Source organism: Ranitomeya imitator, chromosome 3, assembly GCF_032444005.1.
Source record: "Ranitomeya imitator isolate aRanImi1 chromosome 3, aRanImi1.pri, whole genome shotgun sequence".
NCBI lineage: Eukaryota > Metazoa > Chordata > Amphibia > Anura > Dendrobatidae > Ranitomeya > Ranitomeya imitator.
Window position 1 is genome coordinate 776,958,334 of NC_091284.1, and position 25,007 is coordinate 776,983,340.

Here is a 25,007-nt window from a genome sequence, read left to right on the forward strand (position 1 = left end):
CCCCCCCAAGGTTTTAGCAGGTTGCCATAATACTGTATATGGGAAAGGACTTCCATTTCCCTAGTTGATGTACTTTATAGCTGATCTCTCCCGCCTTTTCCACCACCGTTTAGGTTCCCCGCCACTAAGTAAGGAACTTGGGCCTTGTGGAGGAGCTCTTTCACCTGTTTTCTCACTTTGGTCCCTTGACATAACAGATCATTAGACCTGGCCAATTGCGGAAAACTATTATTGGCTCTCGGCTCCTGGGGACCACTATTTAACACACTTACATTTTCCACAGTATCTTTTACCTTTAAGTCTCTGAGCTGGGCAGCCCCAAAGTTGTCCCAGGGCAGGGACACTGGCTTTAGGGGATGCTTCCTCATCCTCCTCTGTAGCCAATACAGTGAAAAGAAATTCATCGGTTATGACCTTGTTGCCATAGCCGACTCCTGGCAGCATACTAAACTACAGGATGATACAGCTTTAGCCCATAAGTCCTATAACAATGGAAAGTCATGTCCGATAACAATAGCATGGTTCTTGACCATTCCCACTTTGTTGGGACACGGAACCACAGTCTGTGCATATGCCCACCTGTGCCATAGAATAGTTCTTGGCATCTCCATGGGACTCGCACATGCGGAAGTGTGGTGTTTGCCAGGGTCCAGAACTCCCATCACTTGGACACCGTCCAGTCACCTGGCATGTATGAGGCCCATTTCCAGATTAAGGAACAGCACTGCAGGCAGGGAAGGCAAAGTTGGAGTTGTGCCGACCAATGCTGCATTTCACAGGCCCTCAGCCTGTACAGACTCTTCTCACAAAGGAATTCTGGCCTGTCTCTCTTTTTCCAGCACCAAGACACATCCAGTCTGGTCAGCTTCCCTGAGCTGACTGCTTTATATGAACATGTAGCCTGTTTACGTGCAGGCACAGCCAGGTGCTCTAATCAAAGCCTACAGAGATGGGGTTTAACCATAGCCTACCTGGCATTTCCACAAAAGGGACCAGCAGCTAGCGTTTTGTCGATTTGTGTACGACTTCCATACATTAGCACCATTCATACTGCACATGCTTAATTGATACCAATCACTGCTTCATTATTCCTTTTGATTAAGATTATTATAAGCGGTTTTAGGAATTGCGTTTAGCTCCTTTTGATATAAAAAAAATAAATATTTTATTTCTTTACAGTCCTATCGCTATTTTCCATCAAACATTGAGGTGATTGAATGGTTGGGAGCCTACTACATTGACAAGAAGTTTTGTGAAAAGGCTGTGAAGTACTTTGAGAGAGCTGCACTTATCCAGTAAGTACATGGAGTTACGTAGTTCAGCTTTCATGTCTTCTTACATTCAGTCAAACGGTATTCCCATCTTAAACATTTACAGTAGTTTTTTAAGGAATTCGGCAGGAAGGTTTTTCCATCTTAGAGAGCTGACTACAGATCTTCTGTGCTACACATGAGTCAGTGGTAATTTGCCAAAGTAGATTATTCTGCTGCTGATTCATTGAACTCAATCCGGTAGAACCATGTGAGTGTGCAAGTGTCAAAACCAGGGGTTCTCAAACTTTTTAAACAGGGGGCCAGTTCATGGTCCCTCAGACCATTGGAGGGCCGGAATATAGTTTACAAAAAAAAACTATTAACAAATTCCTATGCACTTCACATATCTTATTTTGAAGTAAAAAAACAAACAAAACAGGAACAAATACAATATTTAAAATGAAGAACAAGTAAAGTTAAATCAACAAACTTACCAGTATTTCAATGGGAACTATGGGCCTGCTTTTGGCTAATGAGATGGTCAATGTCCGGTTCCATATTTGTCACTGCTAGTCGTAAGAAGTGAAGCAATTGTTCTCTTTCTTGATATCATGGTTTCCTAGGGATTCCAAATTGCCATTAGTAAAATACCAATATATATACAGCGCTACAAAAACAATATACCAGCAATAAAACTGCCCACACAGAGACATACAGACTGCACTGCCCATCTCGGGTATGATCAGTGCCCATCAATGCAGCCTTGCCAGTCCATATCCTTTCAGCCTCACCAGTGCCCATACTGGTGGAACTCTGCTTTTACCTCAGGCTCAGACTGGTGTGGTGCGAGACTCCCCAATAGGCAGCACAGGTCCCCAATAGGCAGCATAGTCCCCAATAGGCAGCACAGGTCCCCAATAGGCAGCACAGGTCCCCAATAGGCAGCATAGTCCCCAATAGGCAGCATAGTCTGGATCCGGCGTTAAAAAAATAAATACCAGTATTCACCTATGTCCCCCGCTGCTCTGAAGAGGCACCCGCTCGATTCCGTCTACTTCTGGCACAGGCGGCGTGACGTGAACAGGCTGCGTAGGCAGCATGATGACAATCACGTGGTGTGTGCTGCATACGGAGGGCTGCGCATCGCCTTTCCTCGTCGTTCTGCCCGCGATTACAGGGCCCGCCGGCATTGAACCGTAGTGAAGTTCAATGTCGGCCATGCCCAGGGGCCGGATAAATGTCCCCATGTTACCCGCGGGCCGTAGTGTGAGGACCCCTGGTCAAAACAGTTGTAAATTTGGGAATTTCTTTGATGTGTCTCTTCAACTTTTTGGACTCGCAGATTAAGAGAAAATGGTTCAGTTTGCTTCCATGATGCTGGTATAAATGCTCTTGCTGCATTGATGAGGTGTCTCTGGATTGACTTTCAATTGAATTTCCAAAAGGCCCTTTTCTGTTCCCCATGACTGTGCCCCAGTGATAAAAGTAAGGTCCTTAAAGGCGTGGCAGGGTGAGTTTGGAAGAATTTTACTGGTCGCACAGAGCCCTGACCTCAGCCCTATTGCACACCTAGCAGCTAGAACGGAGACTTGTGAACCTCTTGTCTGACCTCACAAATACTCTTCTGGATGAATGGGTAAAAACTCCTACAGACGCCTCCAAAATCTTGTAAAAATCCTTCTCAAAAGAGTTTAAGGTATTGTAACTGAAAAGAGACCAGCTCAACATTATTTTTTTTTCTATTATTTCTTTTTCAACATTGAAGATCTCTGTGCAGAGTTGTGTAATGTTGATTACGAACTATGCACCGCTTATACATAGGACACATGAACAACCACTTCATTCAGCCATAGGCTTATGTTTATGTGCACTGCCTGGACTTTCTCCACTCTGCACAAACTGTAATCGTTATTCTTTCTGGATTAAAGGACGAGACATAGTAACTTCCTGGTGTTATAGCCTTTGAATTCAACTATTTAATGGAATCTGTCAGCAGGTTTTTGCTATGTAATCTGAAGACAGCAGGAGATAGAGGCCGATACACAGAATTCAGGGATGTGTCACTTGTCAAAGCAATGTTGTTTACTAACTGTGAAGGATTTATCACTAAGAGATTAACATTGCCAGACTACGTTAGTCCAGCAACGCCCCCTCCTGTGATAAGCAGCATATTGTGCATACAGAGCTTGGTGTGGGCGGGATTAGCTGTGGTTAGCTGTGTTGTGGGCGGGGGCAGCTTCCTCAGCTCTGCTTCATTCTAAATCTAAAAAGATCGGATTGTGTCAGAACAGCTCCACCCAGTAATCTCAGTGATACATCTTTGGAATCAGATTTTCATTGCCTACATTACGCTGCTCTCAGATGAGGTAGTAAAAACCTGCTGACAGTGTCCCTTTTAATAAAACTGAAGTGACTCCTTTCTTGAAAAAGATTGCATTCCATGTTTAGGTGAAATGTACACAGGGCTCATTCATTGTTGGTGCCATTTAGGTTCTCCAGGCTGTGTGCCAACAAAGCTGCATGAGCTCAGTCCTTAGACGATTATAGTGTACAGAAGTGTATAGTACAGGATCCATACAGTAGTGTTCAAAATAATGGCAGTCCGATACGACTAACCAGATTAATCACTGTTTTTGCTATAAATTATATTACCACATGTCAAACAATTTACCAGTTGGTGCAGTAGATTCTAAGAAAACCAACAGATTTGACATTCATGATCTGCATATTTTTGAGTCTGTGTATTAGAATAATTAATTGACAGGGGGTGTTCACAATAATAGCAGTGTGGAGATTAATTAGTGAGGTCAATCATTCTGTGAAGGATCAGGTGTGAATCAGGTGGCCCTTATTTAGGGGTGACACCAGGACATGTTGTACATGTATTTCTCCTTGAAAGTCTGAGAAATATGGGTTGTTCAAGACTGTTCAGAAGATCAACGTACTTTGATTAAAAAGTTGAATGGAGAGGGTAAAACTTATAAAAAGTGCAGACAATGATCGGCTGTTAAGCTGAAATGATCTCCACTGCTTTAAATTGGAAAACCAAACCAGAGAGACGTGGAAGAAAGCAGAAGACGACCATTCGAATGGATGGAAGAACAGCCAGAATGGCAAAGGCTCGGCCACTGATCAGCTCCAGGATGACCAAAGACAATCTCAAGTTACCTGTGAGGACGGTGACAGTTAGATGCCTGTGTGATGCTAATCTCTTAATAATAATAATTTTATAATAATAATAATAATCTCTTAGCAAGAAGTCTCCGCAAAGTCCCACTGTTAAATAAAAAGACATGTACTGAAGCGGATACAATTTGCCAAAGAACACATCAACTGGCCTGAAGAGAAATGGAGAAACATTTGTGGACTGATGAAAGTAAAATTGTTCTTTTTGGGTCCAATACAGTTCGTCAGACGACCCCCCCAAACACTGCATTCAATCCACAGTACGCTCTGAAGACAGTGAAGCGTGGTGGTGCCAGCATCATGATATGGGCAGGTTTCTCTTACTGTGGTGCCGGACCTATTTACCACGTACCAGGGATCATGGACCAGTTTGCATATATTAGAATACTTGAAGACGTCATGTTGCCTTACGCTGAAGAGGATATGCCCTTGAAATGGATGTTTCAACAAGACAACGACCCTAAACACACCAGTAAACGAGCAAAATCTGGGTTCCAGTCCAACAAAATTGAGGTTATGGAGCGGCCAGCCCAATCCCCGGACCATAATCTGATAGGACACTTGTGGGGTGACATCAATAATGCCGTGTCTGAGGCAAAGCCAACAAATGCCAAAATATTGTGGGATGTAGTCCAAGCATTCTTGGCTGGAATAACAGGTGACGCGGGACAGAAGTTGGTTGACTATGCAACATAGATGGGAAGCAGTTCTAAAAAACTGTGGGCATACAACTAAATATTGGGTTAGTGATTCCCAAGAATGCTACATCCACAAAAGAAATGGTGCATATTGTGAGTTTGTGAAGACAAACGCAGGCACTGATATTTTTTAGAACATCTCAGTGTTCATGTTTTGTTATTTTCTTTAAAGTTGTTAAAATTATATACATTTTCTCTTCATGTTTTGAATTAGAGAACAGTGTGCAATGTTCCCAATGCTGGAAATAAAAACTAGTGTAAAGATTTTGGGATTAACTCCTGCTTTTGCAACACTGCTATTATTTAGGACACTACTGAATGTATATTTGTTACACGGTGGATATGGAGGACCAAGGTCCTTTTGAGAACCATGCAGGTAAGAGTAATGTAACAAAGCAAAACAAGGCAGCCACCCCACTCCTGATATGTTGCCTACATACTACCCACCAAGTTTGTGATACACCGTTCTCCTAATTGTGAGTTCTTTCAGGCCATTACAGCTGAGTTATTTTCAATTCTAAAAAATAAATAAACAGTAATATAGAGAATGTTTTAAAACAAAAAAAAAAACTTTGGAGAAAATATTTATATTTTTGTGCTCCACCCTTGGACCTATTGCCTACTGCAGTTAACCCCTTCCCGACATTGGATGTAACGGTTTGTCCTATTTTGTGATGCGTTCCTGTAAATGGACATAACAGTATGTCCTGGCAATCATGCGGGCACAGGAGCAGTGCCCGCATGACCGTGGCCGGGAGCTTGGCTTGAATGATACCCAAATACCTGCTGTCACAGCCAGCAGTGGTGACCGCACCAACCCTGGCTATTTAACCCTCTAATTGCTGTGATCAACAGCGATTGCAGGATTTAGAAAGCAGAGAGATGGAGCATGCACCCCCGACAGAACGCCTTTTAGACCATGCTGCTGGCATTACATCAGTGTAATACTGACAAATATAATGCATTGAAATTTATTGTATGCGTCCAAAGAAGGACTAAATAAGAAAAAAAGTTTTAAAAATTCTAAAAATGTTGGGGGAAAAATCACACAAAACAAAAAAAAATTAGACCAATAAATATGTACCGTTTATACTCTAGTATAAGCCGAGATTTTCAGCCCATTTTTTTAAGGCTGAAAGTGCCCCTCTCTGCTTATATTCAAGTCATTGTCGGCGGGGAAGAGGCGGCTGTCACATACTCACCTGCTCCTGGCACGGTCCCTACATCTCCGATTGTCTCCGGGCGCTGACAGCTTCTTTCTGTGTTGAGCGGTCACATGGTACCGCTCGTTACAGTCATGAATATGGACGCGACTCGACTCCCACAGGGTGGAGCCCCATTATTTTTTTACTGTAATGAGCGGTACCAGGGACTGCTCAATGCTGGAAGAAGCTGTCAGCACCCGGAGACCATCTGTAAGAAAGAAGCATGGACCATGCCGGGAGCAGGTGAGTATAATGGGGAGGGCAAGCAGCATTGCGCAATATTCACCTGTCCCCGTTCCACCGCCGGGCGCCGCTCTGTCTTCCGCGTCCTCTGCAGTGACTCTGCAGGATCATTTGTAGAAATAGAATTCTGGTGACATTTTGGAAACTAAACACAAAGTTTCATGACAAGTTGTGTGTGCTGTGTATCTGTTCCCTTCATAAATGGACCATTTGGTGTCAATATTCACTTTATACAGTTAGGTCCATATATATTTGGACAGAGACAACATTTTTCTAATTTTGGTTATAAACATTGCCACAATGAATTTTAAACAAAATAATTCAGATGCAGTTGAAGTTCAGACTTTCAGCTTTCATTTGAGGGTATCCACATTAAAATTGGATGAAGGGTTTAGGAGTTTCAGCTCCTTAACATGTGCCACCCTGTTTTTAAATGGACCAAAAGTAATTGGACAGATTCAATAATTTTAAATAAAATGTTCATTTTTAGTACTTGGTTGAAAACCCTTTTTTGGCAATGACTGCCTGAAGTCTTGAACTCATGGACATTACCAGACGCTGTGTTCCCTCCTTTTTGATGCTCGGCCAGGCCTTCACTGCGGTGGTTTTCAGTTGCTGGTTGTTTGTGGGCCTTTCTGTCTGAAGTTTAGTCTTTAACAAGTGAAATGCTTCTCAATTGGGTTGAGATCAGGTGACTGACTTGGCCATTCAATAATATTCCAATTCTTTGCTTTAATAAACTCCTGGGTTGCTTTGGCATTATGTTTTGGGTCATTGGTCGTCGTTTCATACTACAGATGGACAATCAGTTTGGCTGCATTTGGCTGGATCTGAGCACACAGTATGGCTCTGAATACCTCAGAATTCATTCGGCTGCTTCTGTCCTGTGTCACATCATCAATAAACACTAGTGACCCAGTGCCACTGGCAGCCATGCATGCCCAAGCCATCACACTGCCTCCACCGTGTTTTACAGATGATGTGGTATGCTTTGGATCATGAGCTGTACCACGACTTTGCCATACTTTTCTCTTTCCATCATTCTGGTAGAGGTTGAGCTTGGTTTCATCTGTCCAAAGAATGTTCTTCCAGAACTGTGCTGGCTTTTTTAGATTTTTTTTTTATCAAAGTCCAGTCTAGCCTTTTTATTCTTGATGCTTATGAGTGGCTTGCACCGTGCAATGAACCCTCTGTATTTACTTTCATGCAGTCTTCTCTTTATGGTAGATTTGGATATTGATGCGCCGACCTCCTGGAGAGTGTTGTTCACTTGGTTGGCTGTTGTGAAGCGGTTTCTCTTCACCATGGAGATTATTCTGCGATCATCCACCACTGTTGTCTTCTGTGGGCGCCCAGGTCTTTTTGCATTGATGAGTTCACCAGTGCTTTCTTTATTTCTCAGGATGTACCAAACTGTAGATTTTGCCACTCCTAATATTGTAGCAATTTCTTGGATGGGTTTTTTCTGTTTTCTCAGCTTAGGGATGGCTTGTTTCTACCCGCATAGAGAGCTCCTTTGACTGCATGTTCACTTCACAGCAAAACCTTCCAAATGCAGCACCACACCTCAAATCAACTCCAAACCTTTTATCTGCTTAATTGAGAATGACATAACAAAGGGATTGCCCACACCTGTCCATGAAATAGCATTGGAGTCAATTGTCCAATTACTTTTGGTCCTTTTAAAAACAGGGTGGCACATGTTAAGGAGCTGAAACTCCTAAACCCTTCATCCATTTTTAATGTGGATACCCTCAAATGAAAGCTGAAAGTCTGAACTTCAACTGCATCTGAATTGTTTTGTTTAAAATTCATTGTGGTAATGTCTATAACCAAAATTAGAAAAATGTTGTCTCTGTCCAAATATATATGGACCTAACTGTAAATGACCTCTGTTGTCATTAATGTACATTCATCTTCTTTTACAGACCCACGCAAGTGAAATGGCAATTAATGTTGGCAAGCTGTCACAGAAGAAGTGGTGGGTAGCGTGCTTTAATGGTCGCACTTGTCCAAGTTTTATGCTTTGATAATTAAAAAAAAAAAAAAAAGGAAATGTTCATTTTGGAAATTAAAAACCATTCTTCATCATTCTGACTACTGACCACCCGGCATCATTGATGTACTGAGTAGAGTATGGCTATCCTAGCGCTATCTTATGTGAGAGCGTCGTGGGAACTGCTCATATAACCCTACATCTTTTACTGTTTATTGAGCTGAAGGAGTAGTACAGCGCCTTCTAGAGGCCAGAACCTCCAGAAAACATCAATGAAGGAACTAACAAAGCCTTAGCTGTGGTGCATTTCAAGGGAAGATGCTATCCACTTTTTTAAAAAAATGTAAAGTGTTAGGCTAGTTCCACACATCAGCTTTTCGTTGTCAGACCCAATCCGGCGACTTTTGAAAAAAAAAAAAAAAATGGAGCTGTTGCAAATTGTGAAAAACGTATCTGTTTTTTTTTTGTTGCCGGATCCGACAAGAAGAGAGAGAGAATTTTTGACGGATCTGGCGAAAAATAGTTGAAACGTTAGGCCATCCGGCACTAATACAAGTCTATGAGGAAAAAACGGATCCGGCAGCAAAAAAAAAATCCATTTTTTTTCCAAAATTCGCTGGATTGTGCCTGACAGCAAAAACCTGATTTTGTGAAAGTAGCCTCAATGTTTTATTTAAAAAACGCGACCAATTAGCGAAGCGTGGTTCAAATCCCACGCCATTTCGCGGCGGGACTGCGTCTGCCAGGGCCGGCTCCAGGTTTTTGAGGGCCCCAGGCAAAAGAGTCTGACAGCCCACGTAGCATATAACACAGCCCACGTAGTATATAGCACAGCCACGTAGTATATAGCACAGCTACATAGTATATAGCACAGCCACGTAATATATTGCACAGCCACGTAGTATATTGCACAGCCACGTAGTATATTGCACAGCCACGTAGTATATTGCACAGCCACGTAGTATATTGCACAGCCACGTAGTATATTGTACAGCCACGTAGTATATTGCACAGCCATGTAGCATATAACACAGCCAACGTAGTATTTAGCACAGCCAACGTAGTATATTACACAGCCACGTAGTATATAGCACAGCCATGTAGTATATAACACAGCCACATAGTATATGGCACAGCCCACGTAGTGTATAACACAGCCACGTAGTATATTGCACAGCGACATGGTATATTGCACAGCCACGTAGTATATGGCACAGCGACATGGTATATAACACAGCCCACGTAGTATATTGCACGGCCACGTAGTATATGGCACAGCGACATGGTATATAACACAGCCCACGTAGTATATAGCACAGGCCATGCAGTATATAATACAGCCCACGTAGTATATAACACAGCCACGTAGTATATTGCACAGCCCAGTAGTATATGGCACAGCGACATGGTGTATAACACAGCCCATGTAGTATATAGCACAGGCCACGTAGTATATAATGCGGCCCCCGGATCCAGCCCAGGCTTTTAGCGATGCTCCTTGCGATGCTTCGTTCCCAGTAATGCATTGCGGCAATAACCCGTGATGCGAGACCGCTATATACTCTAACTGGGTCGCTGTGACCAGTGGGGTACCGCAGGGGTCAGTATTGGGACCTGTTCTCTTCAACATATTCATTAATGATCTGGTAGAAGGTTTACACAGTAAAATATTGATATTTGCAGATGATACAAAACTATGTAAAGCAGTTAATACAAGAGAAGATAGTATTCTGCTACAGATGGATCTGGATAAGTTGGAAACTTGGGCTGAAAGGTGGCAGATGAGGTTTAACAATGATAATTGTAAGGTTATACACATGGGAAGAAGGAATCAATATCACCATTACACACTGAACGGGAAACCACTGGGTAAATCTGACAGGGAGAAGGACTTGGGGATCCTAGTTAATGATAAACTTACCTGGAGCAGCCAGTGCCAGGCAGCAGCTGCCAAGGCAAACAGGATCATGAGGTGCATTAAAAGAGGTCTGGATACACATGATGAGAGCATTATACTGCCTCTGTACAAATCCCTAGTTAAACCGCACATGGAGTACTGTGTCCAGTTTTGGGCACCGGTGCTCAGGAAGGATATAATGGAACTAGAGAGAGTACAAAGGAGGGCAACAAAATTAATAAAGGGGATGGGAGAACTACAATACCCAGATAGATTAGCGAAATTAGTATTATTTAGTCTAGAAAAAAGACGACTGAGGGGCGATCTAATAACCATGTATAAGTATATAAGGGGACAATACAAATATCTCGCTGAGGATCTGTTTATACCAAGGAAGGTGACGGGCACAAGGGGGCATTCTTTGCGTCTGGAGGAGAGAAGGTTTTTCCACCAACATAGAAGAGGATTCTTTACTGTTAGGGCAGTGAGAATCTGGAATTGCTTGCCTGAGGAGGTGGTGATGGCGAACTCAGTCGAGGGGTTCAAGAGAGGCCTGGATGTCTTCCTGGAGCAGAACAATATTGTATCATACAATTATTAGGTTCTGTAGAAGGACGTAGATCTGGGGATTTATTATGATGGAATATAGGCTGAAATGGATGGACAAATATCTTTTTTCGGCCTTACTAACTATGTTACTATGTTATATCATCTGGGGTTATTGCCGCAATGCATTCTTGGGACCGGAGCGTCGCGAGGAGCGAGAAAGGCAGCCGCGGATCCCGGAAGGTGAGAATATAACAATTTTTTTTTTATTATTATTATTTTTAACATTATATGTTTTTACCATTGATGCTGCATAGGCAGCATCAATAGTAAAAAGTTGGTCACACTTATAGGGTTAATATCATCGATAACTGACTGCTAAAATGCTATGTGGGCACTGACTGGAGGGGAGTAGGGAGGGGCCAATTCGCGGCTGGACTGTGCCTGTCGCTGATTGGCCGCACCCAGACAACCGCGACCAATCAGCGACGCAGGATTTCCGTTACAGACAGAGGTATATTGCATGCGGAATTAGTACGCGTATTCCCGCTAAACACTAGCATTTTACTAGCGTAATTAGCTTGCAGAAAACTGACAGGTTGGTCACACTTGTCGAACATAGTGTTTGACAAGTGTGACCAACTTTTTACTATTGATGTTGCCTATGCAGCATCAATAGTAAAAAGATCTAATGTTAAAAATGATTTAAAAAAATGGTTATTCTCACCTTCCGACGGCCCCCGATCTCCTCCGTGGTGCACGCGGCGGCTTCCGTTCCCAGGGATGCTGTGTGCGATGGACCTGGGATGACTTCACGGTCACGTGACCACGACGTCATCCCAGGTTCTTCGCACACAGCATCCCGGGGAACTGAAGGTGCCGCGTGCACTGCTGAGAGGCAGGAGGACTCCGGGGGCCATCAGAAGGTGAGTATATCACTATTTTTTATTTTAATTCTTTTTTTTCTTTTTTTTTTTTTTTTACAGGGATATGGTGCCCAGTCCGTGGAGGAGAGTCTCCTCTCCTCCACCCTGGGTACCATCCGCATATGGTCCGCTTACTTCCCGCATGGTGGGCATAGCCCCATGCAGGAAGTAAGCTGATCAATGCATTCAAATGTGTGCGGAATCCCTGCGATTCCACAAATTAATGAACATGCTGCGTTTTTTTCCGGAATGCGTTTCCGCTCCGGGAAAAAAAAAGCAGCTTGTGCATACAAAATGCGGATTGCATTCTATTAAAAGGATGCTTAAGGTACCTTCACACTAAGTGACGCTGCAGCGTCGCTGTTTGGTCGCTGGAGAGCTGTCACACAGAAAGCTCTCCAGCGACCAACGATGCCGAAGTCCCCGGTAACCAGGGTAAACATCGGGTTACTAAGCGCAGGGCCGCGCTTAGTAACCCGATGTTTACCCTGGTTACCATCGTAAAAGTAAAAAAAACAAACACTACATACTTACCTTCAGCTGTCTGTCCCCGGCGCTCTGCTTCCCGCACTGACTGTGAGCACAGCGGTCGGAAAGCAGAGCGGTGACGTCACCGCTCTGCTTTCCGGCTGACCAGCGCTGACACAGGATGCAGGAGGAGTGCAGAGAAGCACAGCGCCGGGGACAGACAGCGGAAGGTAAGTATGTAGTGTTTGTTTTTTTTACTTTTACGCTGGTAACCAGGGTAAACATCGGGTTACTAAGCGCGGCCCTGCACTTAGTAACCCGATGTTTACCCTGGTTACCAGTGAAGACATCGCTAAATCGGTGTCACACACGCCGATTCAGCGATGTCTGCAGGGAGTCCAGCGACGAAATAAAGTTCTGGCCTTCTAGCTCCGACCAACGACATCACAGCAGGATCCTGATCGCTGCTGCCTGTCAAACTGAACGATATCGCTAGCCAGGATGCTGCAACGTCACAGATCGCTATCGTTATCGTTGTGAAGTTGTTTAGTGCGAAGGTACCTTAAATGTGAGCATTTTTTTTTTGCGGTTTTATCGCGTTTTTATAGGGAAAAAAACGCAAAAAATCCGGAACGTGTGCACACAGCCTTAGAGGAATGTGGATAATTGGACAGACAGCCGGCAGTATTACTGGTTCTAAGCTGCCATCAAATGGGCAGGTGTTGGCCAGGTCTTATTTCCTGCACTCTACAGAATTACAACCAACATGTACCAGTGCTACCGTCGGAGCCTATGGTTCTGGGAAAAGTAAGAATCCTGACAAGGCAACTATATCACGTGATCAGTAAGGTGAAGAATCCGAGGAGAAGGAATTAATAAACTTGATTTGTTTGATGCCGCTCATGCTGATTCCATGAAACTTCTAAAACTTAAGGAAGACTGTGACTTCTTTCTTGCTCAAAGAGATAAAGGTTGTGTAAGCATGGAACCATTATGCAGAAAACTGGCCACGGTCAAGGAAAGATTTAGAAGCAAATTGCTGGCAGAGAAATTAAGATAAAAAGGAAACTGAGCGAGTTCAGCAGGCGACAGCATCAGATGATCTTTGCAGTAGTAGTAGTAGTAGTAGTTGTAGTACCAGTGATAGACAAGCGACCTACCTGCTTGCCGATGCTTCTCAGGCTCTTGACCATGATCCAGTCTCACGTATATAGAATCAGACGGGCTCGTCGCCGGCATCAAGAAATTGTAGCAAATGCGATCAATGCTTCCTTCATTAGCAGTGGACCACTGACTGGACACTGGGACGGGAAAAGGTTTGCAGACCAGACCCTCAATAAGAATACTGAGCGACTGACCGTTCTAGTGTCAGGAGGAGGAACTGAGAAGTTGTCGGTCCCAGAGATGCCCAACAGCAGCACAAGCTCAGGCTGTATTCCAGGTTCTGCAGGATTGAGGTTCTGCAGGATTGGCCGCTCTTGGATAAAGGGAAAGTTATGTCATTTGACATTATCAATAGTAACACTGATATAAAGGCCGGTGCGTGCGTCCTCTTGCAACAAACTGTAGAAAGAACGGCCGTGTAGGCACCACATTCACGAGGTAATTATTGCAAGCACGTTTAATAAATTGTGTCCGGCATCAACAGGTCCAAATATAAAGTAACGTTTTTCAAGAGATTTTCGGCTGCCTGGGATAAGCTGGGACGGAAGATAGCTCCACTTATGGGGTGTTTAGTTTAAATTTTGCACCAACCAACTTGCACAATGCCTTCCAAGAGAATTGTTAATGCTGGCACTGGTGTTTTGTTTTGTGGTTCGCTGGCAAACCCCGACCTACACATCAATATTCCAGGTGCCTACCATTGAGCCCGATGGATGACCAAAGTGATATACGCTCTGAAGATCTTCATGTCTTGTCACCAATTTCATTTAACTTTGACATGGTTAAACAATTTCCGTCAATTTTGCACTTTTACTGTCCGCCTACACCTTGGTACCTCTGTCAGTTCTCAGCCACATCACTGCGAAATGACTCGACATTACTGCAAGAACTCATACATATAAAGGAATCAACACGCCTGTGGTACCTCAGCGAGATTATGGTGGAGATTACTCTGTCATCACAGAAGGCTTCAATGCAGAGTTTGAAGAGCAGATTTCAACTTCCAACACTCTTTAGAATCTCAGTTTAGCACTTCTTTAAGAACTAAGTTTTCCAATAAGTTTTCACAATGAAAACACGTTCCTCCAAACGGTATCTGTACGCTGTTAACAAAAGAAGAAGGAATTCAACGGGAGTGAAATGGCACTACACAAACTACTGACTCGCAGAAAGGAGTGCAGCCAGCCTGTTTCGTAGTGGAGATGGCCAGCGGAGCGGCAAGTTGGCGAGAGCAGTCGGCACAAAGATGTTGGAGTCGGGTCCATATTCATTACTGTAATGAGCGGTACCATGTGACCGTTCATTACAGGAATGAGCTGGCGGAGAACCAGGGATGTGCAGGGACCACGCCTGGAGCAGGTGAGTATGATTAGACAGCTGCCGCTCCCCCTCCCCTGCCGACCCCTGGGAATGACTCGAGTATAAGCCAAGAGGGGCAATTTAAGCCTAAAAATGGGCTGAAATTCTCGGCTTATACTCGAGTATATACCGTACTTTTTTTTTTTTTTTAACACTATGTAGATAGTTTAAAACTCTGCATGTTTTATATGGAACGTGAAATGCTGTAATTATCTCATATATTGTTTTTATTTTTTTCAGGCAACTATCAGAAAGCGCTGGATAAATATAAGGAAATTCATCAGAAGTTCCCCGACAATGTTGAATGTAAGGAACTTTTGTTTTTACTTTTACCATTATTAGAACATCTCAGTATAATAAAAATATATTTATTGAATTACGGTAGTTAATATTATTTTTCCCAATATTTTGGAGCAAACAAAAACATCATCCATGGTGCAGGAGCCTTACTTGAAATATATAGTTACTTGATACGGACATGTGGATGATTGAAAGGCAGACAGGTGTAACAAACCAGCTTATCACTTTAAATTCAGGGCAAATTTAATATACCAATACATATTTTACATTGAAGATTTTTGTGTCAATTTCAATTCTGCTCTCCAAAACGTGTTCTACTTTGTCATTAATGATCCACAGGCCTGCGCTTCCTGGTGCGGCTTTGCACAGACATTGGGTTGAAGGAAGTTCAAGAGTATACAACGAAGCTGAAGAAGGCTGAGAAAATGAAGGAATTAAAGGAACAGGTAATCCTTCCTTCTTTCTAGGGACATTCTGGCAAAACAATGATTCTGACCAGAGACATTTATAGATAATCCAGAGGTTACACCAGTGGTGGTCAGAGATGGGAGGAGAATAAAGAGTTAGCAGGCCGACTAGGTGCTTTTCTTTTAAAGCTTTTAAGAGTTTCAAAAACTGCTCAGTGCACTGGCTTCAAGTCCCTGTGACTACAAAAGAAGGTAATTGGGCAAGCAGACACATGCTGGGCCTGTCACTTTCTTCTTCTCCTTTCTTGGCCCCCTTAACCACCTATATTTCCTATAAAATGTTTTAGTTGTGAGCCACGCCTGGTTTCATTTTTCCTCCCCTTTCAGATGCAGCTGGTTTGGCACATGGAGAGGTAGGACATTAGCGATAGGGACCACCCATAGTTAGGTGCACATTGACGTGGTTGGAACGTGTTTCCGTTTTTAACGTCTAGGTGCACCTTGACGTGGTTGGAAGGTGTTTCCGTTTTTAACGTCTAGGTGCACCTTGACGTGGTTGGATGGTGTTTCCATTTTTAACGTCTAGGTGCACCTTGACGTGGTTGGATGGTGTTTCCGTTTTTAACGTCTCCAGCAATATTGGAGTACATGTATTCTCTTACTTGTCATGGGCTTTCTATTGTCACAGCAGCCTCTGATCACATTGTCATTCTCATTATACCTTGTTATAAAATCTTGTCATTCATTGCTGCCATACAATTTTGGTATTGTGGCAGACTGGTTTTCTTTTATGTCCTAAACCTATAAAAATATTATTAAACAATTGCATCTCTTTTTACAAGACTGGGGCTTTGTGGAAGTCGAGTCCAATATTTGCTTTAGTCTGTGACTCTTGATTCTAGGTTTAGTGCCCTTTTAGCTCCTGTTTATAATATTAATAAGAATGCTTCTAGCGAGTTACTCAGCTTGTTTAGTCTACTAAAGTAGAGAAGACAAACACATTTTGCAAGCGTAAGGAATTGATTACGAGAGACCGCGATATGTCACTCAGACTTGTGCGCTATAAACTGTTCCAACATCAAGAAAATTGATAAATTGATCCCAAATGAGATCTAACGTAGATAAAAAAAGAAACGACGTTTCAGGTCCAACATAAAACTCAAGTCTGCTACAAAGCTGCATTTTTCCAGTAAGTTTGTAAGCAATGTCTCTAATAGGTCTTAATGTTTGGGTCCAAGAAAAGTCTCTGGCCGTCCGACATTTCATGGACAACTGCATCATAGCTTTCTATGCCAGTGATGAAGCTTTGAGGCGTGCTTGTTCCAGAGATTGGAAACTTGCAAGCTTCAGTAAAGACATGCGGTATTCTGATGTGAGCACAGAGGATGTGTACAGTACACCATATAGTTTACAAAAAACCTGCCCATATAACGAGAAAGAAGGAGCTGACCATCCACCAACGGCCCCATTCTATCGCTGTACACAGCTTATTGACAGGTGGAAAGGTCATCTCCAGGTTTCGGGTTTTATACATTTCCAGGAGAAATTACAGAGGATTTTCTGCTCAATGGAAGATGCTTTTCCATTGAGGAAAGTACAAGAATTTTACTAAATCTGACATGTCAGGAGAGCTACAAGGTCCTTGATGTTGAGTCAAGACAAGAAGCCTCTGGTCTCGTCTCTTTTAATCTTTCGAATGCAGCAAACCTTGATCTCGGTGCTCAATGTGAGAGACTTACACACACCGACCGGTGACACTAAACAACCGCCAGTGGGTGAATATTTACAGATTTACTGTGGTTTAAGCTCCTGTTAAACTGCGCTAAATGATGCGTAAGGAATCATCTGTAATAGATCGTTCAGTGCACATAAACTGCAGGTGTTCTCGGCAGCACAAATCTTATTTGCACAGGACAATGCGCTGCCAAGAAAGATGGTTTTTGGCAGCCTCTATATACTGCAAGATGATTATGAGCCGAGAGTTTCTAGGAGTGTTTCTCCTCGATAATCTTTCAGTGTAACGTGCACAATAAGGCCCTCTTTTTTTTTTTTTTTTTTCAAAATGTTATTTCTGAAAACAATCCACTAGTCTCCCTGTGATCTCCACCCTCTGCAGATCTTTCTTATGATGGATACAGCGGATGTGTGACTGGCCCTATTGATATGTCTAGATACCCCTAGGTCTGTCTGACCATATTCGCTGTTGTAAGGGCAATCTTATGTGAGCCCGTACAACTGACTGCGTATTATTAAGGGGGATATCTGGGATTTAAAAAAAATAAATAAATGTGCCTAAGCACTAACAGGCATGTAGTTGCTAACAGAGGCAACTACCTTCCTGTTGTACCCGGTGCCGGTCATTGGCCGCTCCTGCGGGAGATTGAACTGCTCCCTGCCAACCGCGCAGTGGTTTCTCTTTCTGTTGACGGGGCAGGACTACTGGCGTCATGCTGATTGACAGCCGGCTTCCCTCAATTAGCATGACACCAGTAGTCCTGCCCTGTCAATAGGAAAAGAACCTGCCGCTCTGTTTACGTGGATGTCATGACGTCAGCGCCAGTCTGTGACCGATCTGTACTGGTGGAGAATGGCAGCAACTACCCATCTGTTACTGCTTAGCACAATTTTTTTTTCCTTTTTAAAGTCTTGGATATACTTAATAATACACCAGCTGATGTACTGGATAATAATGCAAGTATGCCAGAATATTATAGTTTAAAAAAATTAAATTAAAAAATAATAATCCATGGGAAATTAAAAAAAAAAGCACACTTGTTTGGTTGTTTTTTTTTTTTTGTTTTTGTTTTATTAAATTATGTCTACAAGACCAAAATAAAATAAAGGTATTTTTAAACTCTGAATCCAGATATATATTAGTCCTTATATATTAGTCCTCTGTAGAGGCAAACATTTGGTTTGGTGTAATAATAAATTATTTACAGCGTGGTCTATATTGAAGCCAACATTCCACGTAAAAGCTATTTCCTCTGCAAATTCCGATCTTATTTCTAAAAATCTTCTTCATATTAAGGTTTGCGCAAGTGTTTTCGTTCTCTTCCAGCCTGCATAGATCTTGCCAACATGTCCGTTTTGCTAACTCTTTACTTGCGGCCATTGGTTGAAGAGATTGCAGATTCTGTAATGTTTCATGGGATGCAGCACCACGTGTCATTCCTTCCCCAAAGTCAGGCAGATCCCATTATGTGCCACTGGGACCAGTCACACATCATTGTATCCACCAGGGGGTTGGGGATCAGGGGGAGACGAGAATGTTTTCAGATATAAGACCAACAAATAAATGAATATCTTTACTTGATTTATGCATGCAATTTTTTTTTTTTCGCCATTCTTTTCTTTTGCAGCGTGTAAAATCTGGCAGAGATGGCAGTGCCCGCAGCCGGCGGGAAGGAAGAGAGGGCAGTGCCAGCAGTGGTAAGTCCTGACTTTTATATTTTTATTGTTTTCTGCCATAACCCTCGGATAGGAGGACCCTGCAGTAATGGATGCCGTGATGAGAAGGCCATAGCTGTGGTTTGGGCCTGAAATCATATTTTTTTCCTAATAGTCTTTTAAAACAATTTGTTTAGTTATAGAAAAAGTGTATTTGATTGTGGGAAAATTCTATTAGAATGTCGCTCACTTTTTATTGAAGAGGTTTTTTTTCCATTGGGGCATTTTGTACAAAAAAGGCAAATGTGATTTAGATTTGTTTGAGTCCGATTTTCCCCTTCTTTTGTAATATGCCGCCTATTTTTAATCTGGAAACACCTCTGCATCTGCGCCTCATGTCCACGTACCATTAAAGTCTTGTTACATTTGGAGCAGAAGCCCTTTTTGGATGTAGATGTAAGTGCAGGCTCTGGAGAGGATGACTTCTGGGGTGGATATATGGTACGCACTGGCGCTCGGCAATGCAGCGGGTGACTAATATGTTGTCACAATGCAGGGGGTTGTAGTTCTGATTTCTAAATGCAGAAAGATATGCAACAGCTGCTCCGCTTCATGTGGGGTTATAGGTCTGCTCGGATTTACATTTCCACAACCACAGAATTTTCACGGATAATAAAATCCTAATGGAAACAACTTGGACCATTCATCTGAGCTGTCATTGCTTTTTAAAGAGTGCAAAAAAAGCTTGTGTGGTGGGGTGTATAAAAAAACAGCTACAATGTACAAAAACATGTGTATAGAAATTATTCCGCTTCCAACTATTAAAGGTAAATCCAAATAAACATGGTATGGGAGACCAAGAATGTTCTTATGAAATTGCTGACGTAACTCAGGAACCAGCACATGAAAGCAGTTAACCTCCTCCAAGTACAGCAAGTTTTTTATGCTTATTTAACTAGTGGGAAAAAAATGCACTGGAAATAAAAAAAAAAAAAAACTAAAATGCACACATTGTACATCACCCCATTATAACAATGAAAGACAATGTCTTTCTTCACTTATGAGACACTTCTCCTCCTGAACGTTTCATTGGCACTAAAATCCGTCTTTCTCAAAACAAGACAGACTACCAGCTCACTGATGTGTCAGATTTCAGCTGTCTATTGAAATCTATGAAGAGGGGAGGGAGAAGCAGACTGAGCGATACAGAGAGAAATAGAGACGATCCTACTTATTTCTAGTGTTTTATGTCACCTCTGTGCTGGATTTACAGCTACACTGCTCACTACTGCTGATTAGGCTTCAGTTTCTTATGTAGCAAGCCTCATCAGACTATGTGCTGTGTCACAACATCTTGTGTATGAGGTCCAGTACTGTAATACCTGTATTGCACACAATACATGTAATTACATAACAATAATATAATATTCACATTGTGTAAAACATTCCTCGAAGTTACTTTATTAACCCTGTTATGATCCGGTGACCTTGGAGCTGCATGAGAACGTTCACTGGAGAAGGTGGCCACTATACTGACCGCAATCCTGAACTTAACACCGCAACTAGAAGTAGCTGTGGAGTGTACCTAACACACCTAGACACCTCGTCACAGCCGGAGGACTAAATACCCCTAAAGATGGAAATTGGAATACTATCTTGCCTCAGAGAAAATCCCCAAAGGATAGACAGCCCCCCACAAATATTGGCGGTGAGTCGGAGAGGAAAAAACATACACAGGCAGAAAAACAGGATTTAGCACAGGAGGCCACTCTAGCTAGATAGGACAGGATAGGACAGAGTTCTGTGCGGTCAGTATTAAAACCCTTCAAAACATTCACAGCAGAATATACAAAAAACTTCCTCCATCTAACTAAAAGATGTAGGAGCGTAAATCTGCAACTCCAGTGAATCCTACAATCAGAGCAGGAATAAAACTGAAACAAGCACACAGCAGTGTGCCACAGATACAAAAACCAAACACTTATCTTTGCTGAATTTGGCAGCAAGCAGGAGAAGCCAGAAAGTGATCCAACACTTCACAAGGGACATAGACAACTGGCAAGGGCTAAAGGATCCTGCACACGTAAATATCCCAGTCAGAATTGTAATCATCCGATAAACCTGGCCAGGACTGCGAGTCAGAGACAACTGCATTCCCACCTACAACCACTGGAGGGAACCCAAGAGCAGAATTCACAACAGTACCCCCCCCCCCCCCCCTTGAGGAGGGGTCACCGAACCCTCACCAGGGCCCCCAGGACGATCAGGACGAGCCAGATGAAAGGCACGGACCAAATCAGCAGCATGGACATCAGAGGCAAAAACCCAAGAATTATCCTCCTGGCCATAACCCTTCCATTTGACCAGGTACTGAAGCTTCCGCCTCGAAAAACGGGAATCCAAAATCTTCTCAACAACATATTCCAACTCCCCATCAACCAACACAGGGGCCGGAGGTTCAACAGAGGGAACAACGGGCTCCACATAATTCCGCAACAAAGATCTATGGAAGACATTATGGATAGCAAAAGAGGCCGGAAGCGCCAGTCGAAAAGACACCGGATTAGTAATCTCAGAAATCCTATAAGGACCAATAAACCGAGGCTTAAACTTAGGAGAAGAAACCTTCATAGGAACATGACGGGAAGACAACCAGACCAGATCCCCAACCCGAAGCCGGGAACCAACACACCGACGACGATTAGCAAAACGTTGAGCCTCCTCTTGAGACAACACCAACTTGTCCACCACATGAGCCCAAATCTGATGCAACCTGTCAACCACAGAATCCACACCAGGACAGTCAGAAGGCTCAACCTGCCCAGAAGAAAAACGAGGATGAAAACCAAAATTACAAAAGAAAGGCGAAACCAAGGTAGCAGAACTAGCCCGATTATTAAGGGCAAACTCGGCCAATGGCAAGAAAGCCATCCTGATCAGCAGACACAAAGCATCTCAAATAAGTCTCCAAGGTCTGATTAGTTTGCTCGGTCTGGCCATTTGTCTGAGAATGAATTGCAGAAGAAAAAGACAAATCAATGCCCAGCCTAGCACAAAAGGCCCGCCAAAACCTAGAAACAAACTGGGAACCTCTGTCGGACACAATATTCTCCGGAATACCATGCAAACGAACCACATGCTGAAAGAACAATGGAACCAAATCAGAAGAGGAAGGCAATTTAGGTAAGGGCACCAAATGAACCATCTTAGAGAACCGGTCACAACCCAGATAACAGACATCTTCTGGGAGACCGGAAGATCAGAAATAAAATCCATCGAAATATGCTTCCAGGGCCTCTCAGGGACTGGCAATGGCAAAAGCAACCCACTAGCACGGGGACAACAAGGCTTGGTCCGCGCACAAGTCCCACAGGACTGCACAAAAGAACGCACATCACGTGACAATGAAGGCCACCAAAAGGACCTACCAACCAAATCTCTGGTACCAAAAATGCCAGGATGACCGGCCAACACGGAACAGTGAACCTCAGAAATCACTCTACTAGTCCATCTGTCAGGAACAAACAATTTCCCCACAGGACAGCGGTCAGGTTTGTCAGCCTGAAATTCCCGAAGAACCCGTCGTAAATCAGGGAAATGGCAGAAAGGACCACCCCCTCTTTCAGAATACCGACCGGCTCTAAGACCTCAGGAGAATCAGGCAAAAAACTCATAGAGAGGGCATCAGCCTTAATATTTTTAGAGCCCGGAAGGTACGAGACCACGAAATCAAAACGGGAAAAAAAACAAGGACCATCGAGCCCGTCCAGGATTCAGCCGTTTAGCAGACTCGAGGTAAATCAAATTCTTATGATCGGTCAAGACCAATACGGTGCTTAGCTCCCTCAAGCCAATGTCGCCACTCCTCAAACGCCCACTTCATAGCCAACAACTCCCGATTGCCGACATCATAATTGCGTTCAGCAGGCGAAAACTTATGGGAAAAGAAGGCACACGGTTTCATCAAGGAACCAACAGGATCCCACTGAGACAAAACGGCCCCTGCCCCAATCTCAGAAGCGTCAACCTCAACCTGAAACGGAAGAGAAACATCCGGTTGGCGCAACACAGAAGCAGAAGTAAATCGACATTTAAGCTCCTGAAAGGCAGAGACAGCCGCAGAGGACCAATTCGCCACATCAACGCCTTTCTTCGTCAAATCGGTCAAGGGTTTAACCACGCTGGAAAAATTAGCAATGAAACGGCGATAAAAATTTGCAAAACCCAAAAATTTCTGGAGGCTCTTCACGGATGTGGGCTGAATCCAATCATGAATTGCCTGAACCTTAACCGGATCCATCTCTATAGACGAAGGAGAAAAAATGAAGCCCAAAAAAGAGACTTTCTGCACCCCAAAGAGACACTTAGACCCTTTACAAACAAGGCATTGTCACGAAGGATCTGAAATACCATCCTGACCTGTTGCACATGAGACTCCCAATCATCGGAAAAAATCAAAATATCGTCCAAATACACAATCAAGAATTTATCAAGATAAGTCCCGAAGATATCATGCATGAAGGACTGAAGAACAGATGGAGCATTAGAGAGTCCGAATGGCATCACAAGGTATTCAAAATGGCCTTCGGGCATGTTAAACGCAGTTTTCCATTCATCACCCTGCTTAATACGAACAAGATTATATGCCTCTCGAAGGTCAATCTTGGTAAACCAACTAGATCCCTTAATCCTAGCAAACTAATTGGAAAGCAAAGGTAAAGGGTATTGAAACTTGACCATGATTTTATTCAAGAGGCGATAATCTATACAGGGTCTCAAGGAACCATCTTTTTTAGCAACAAAAAAGAACCCTGCTCCCAACGGTGAAGAAGATGGCCGAATATGCCCTTTCTCCAGAGACTCCTTAATATAGCTCCGCATGGCGGTATGTTCAGGCACAGATAGATTAAAAAGTCGACCCTTAGGAAACTTACAGCCTGGAATCAAGTCAATAGCACAATCGCAGTCCCTGTGCGGTGGAAGGAAACTGGACTTGGGCTCATCGAATACATCCTGAAAATCATACAAAAACTCTGGAATTTCAGAAGGTGAAGAAGAGATTGACATCAAAGGAACATCATTATGAACCCCTTGACAACCCCAACTAGTCACAGACATGGACTTCCAGTCCAACACAGGATTATGTACCTGCAACCATGGAAAACCCAGCACGATAACATCATGCAAGTTATGCAACACCAGAATTCGACAATCTTCCTGATGGGCTGGCGCCATGCGCATGGTCACCTGTGTCCAAAACTGGGGCTTATTTTTAGCCAAGGGTGTAGCATCAATGCCCCTTAAAGGAATAGGGTTCTGCAAAGGCTGCAAGGGAAAACCACAACGCTTGGCAAACTCAAAATCCATTAAATTCAAGGCGGCGCCTGAATCCACAAACGCCATGACAGAAAATGATGACAATGAGCAGATCAAGGACACAGATAACAGAAATTTAGGTTGTACAGTACTGATGGTAATTGAACTGGCGATCCTCTTTGTTCGCTTAGAGCAGACAGAAATGACATGAGAAACGTCGCCACAATAATAACACAGCCTATTTTGACGTCTGAAACCTTGTTGTTCCGTTCCAGACAGAATTCTATCACATTGCATAGGCTCAGAAATTTGCTCTGAGGATAACGCCACAGCGCGCACAGTTCTGCGCTCCTGCAGGCGTCGGTCAATCTGAATGGCCAGAGACATAGAATCACTCAGACCAGAAGGTGTGGGAAACCCCACCATAACATCTTTAACGGATTCAGAAAGCCCCCTTCTGAAAATTGCCGCCAAAGCATCATTATTCCATTTAGTCAACAGACCATTTTCTGAATTTCTGACAATACAATTCTGCCGCCTCTTGACCCTGAGACAGGGCCAACAAGGTCTTCTCAGCTTGATCCACAGAATTAGGTTCATCATATAATAGTCCTAAAGCCTGAAAAAAGGAGTCAATATTAAGCCGGATTCCC

At 43.2% G+C, this 25,007-nt stretch overlaps 1 protein-coding gene across 1 annotated transcript in view; it reads left to right on the forward strand.

Annotated features, from left to right (window-relative positions):
- Positions 1–25,007, forward strand: part of IFT88 (intraflagellar transport 88) — an 80,003-nt gene that overhangs the window by 45,437 nt on the left and 9,559 nt on the right. Inside the window, exons 20-24 of the mRNA XM_069759100.1 lie at positions 1,180–1,295; positions 8,514–8,566; positions 15,182–15,247; positions 15,581–15,687; positions 19,011–19,080. Of these exons, the coding sequence (XP_069615201.1) occupies positions 1,180–1,295; positions 8,514–8,566; positions 15,182–15,247; positions 15,581–15,687; positions 19,011–19,080 (412 nt within the window). The remainder of the gene's footprint in view (positions 1–1,179; positions 1,296–8,513; positions 8,567–15,181; positions 15,248–15,580; positions 15,688–19,010; positions 19,081–25,007) is intronic.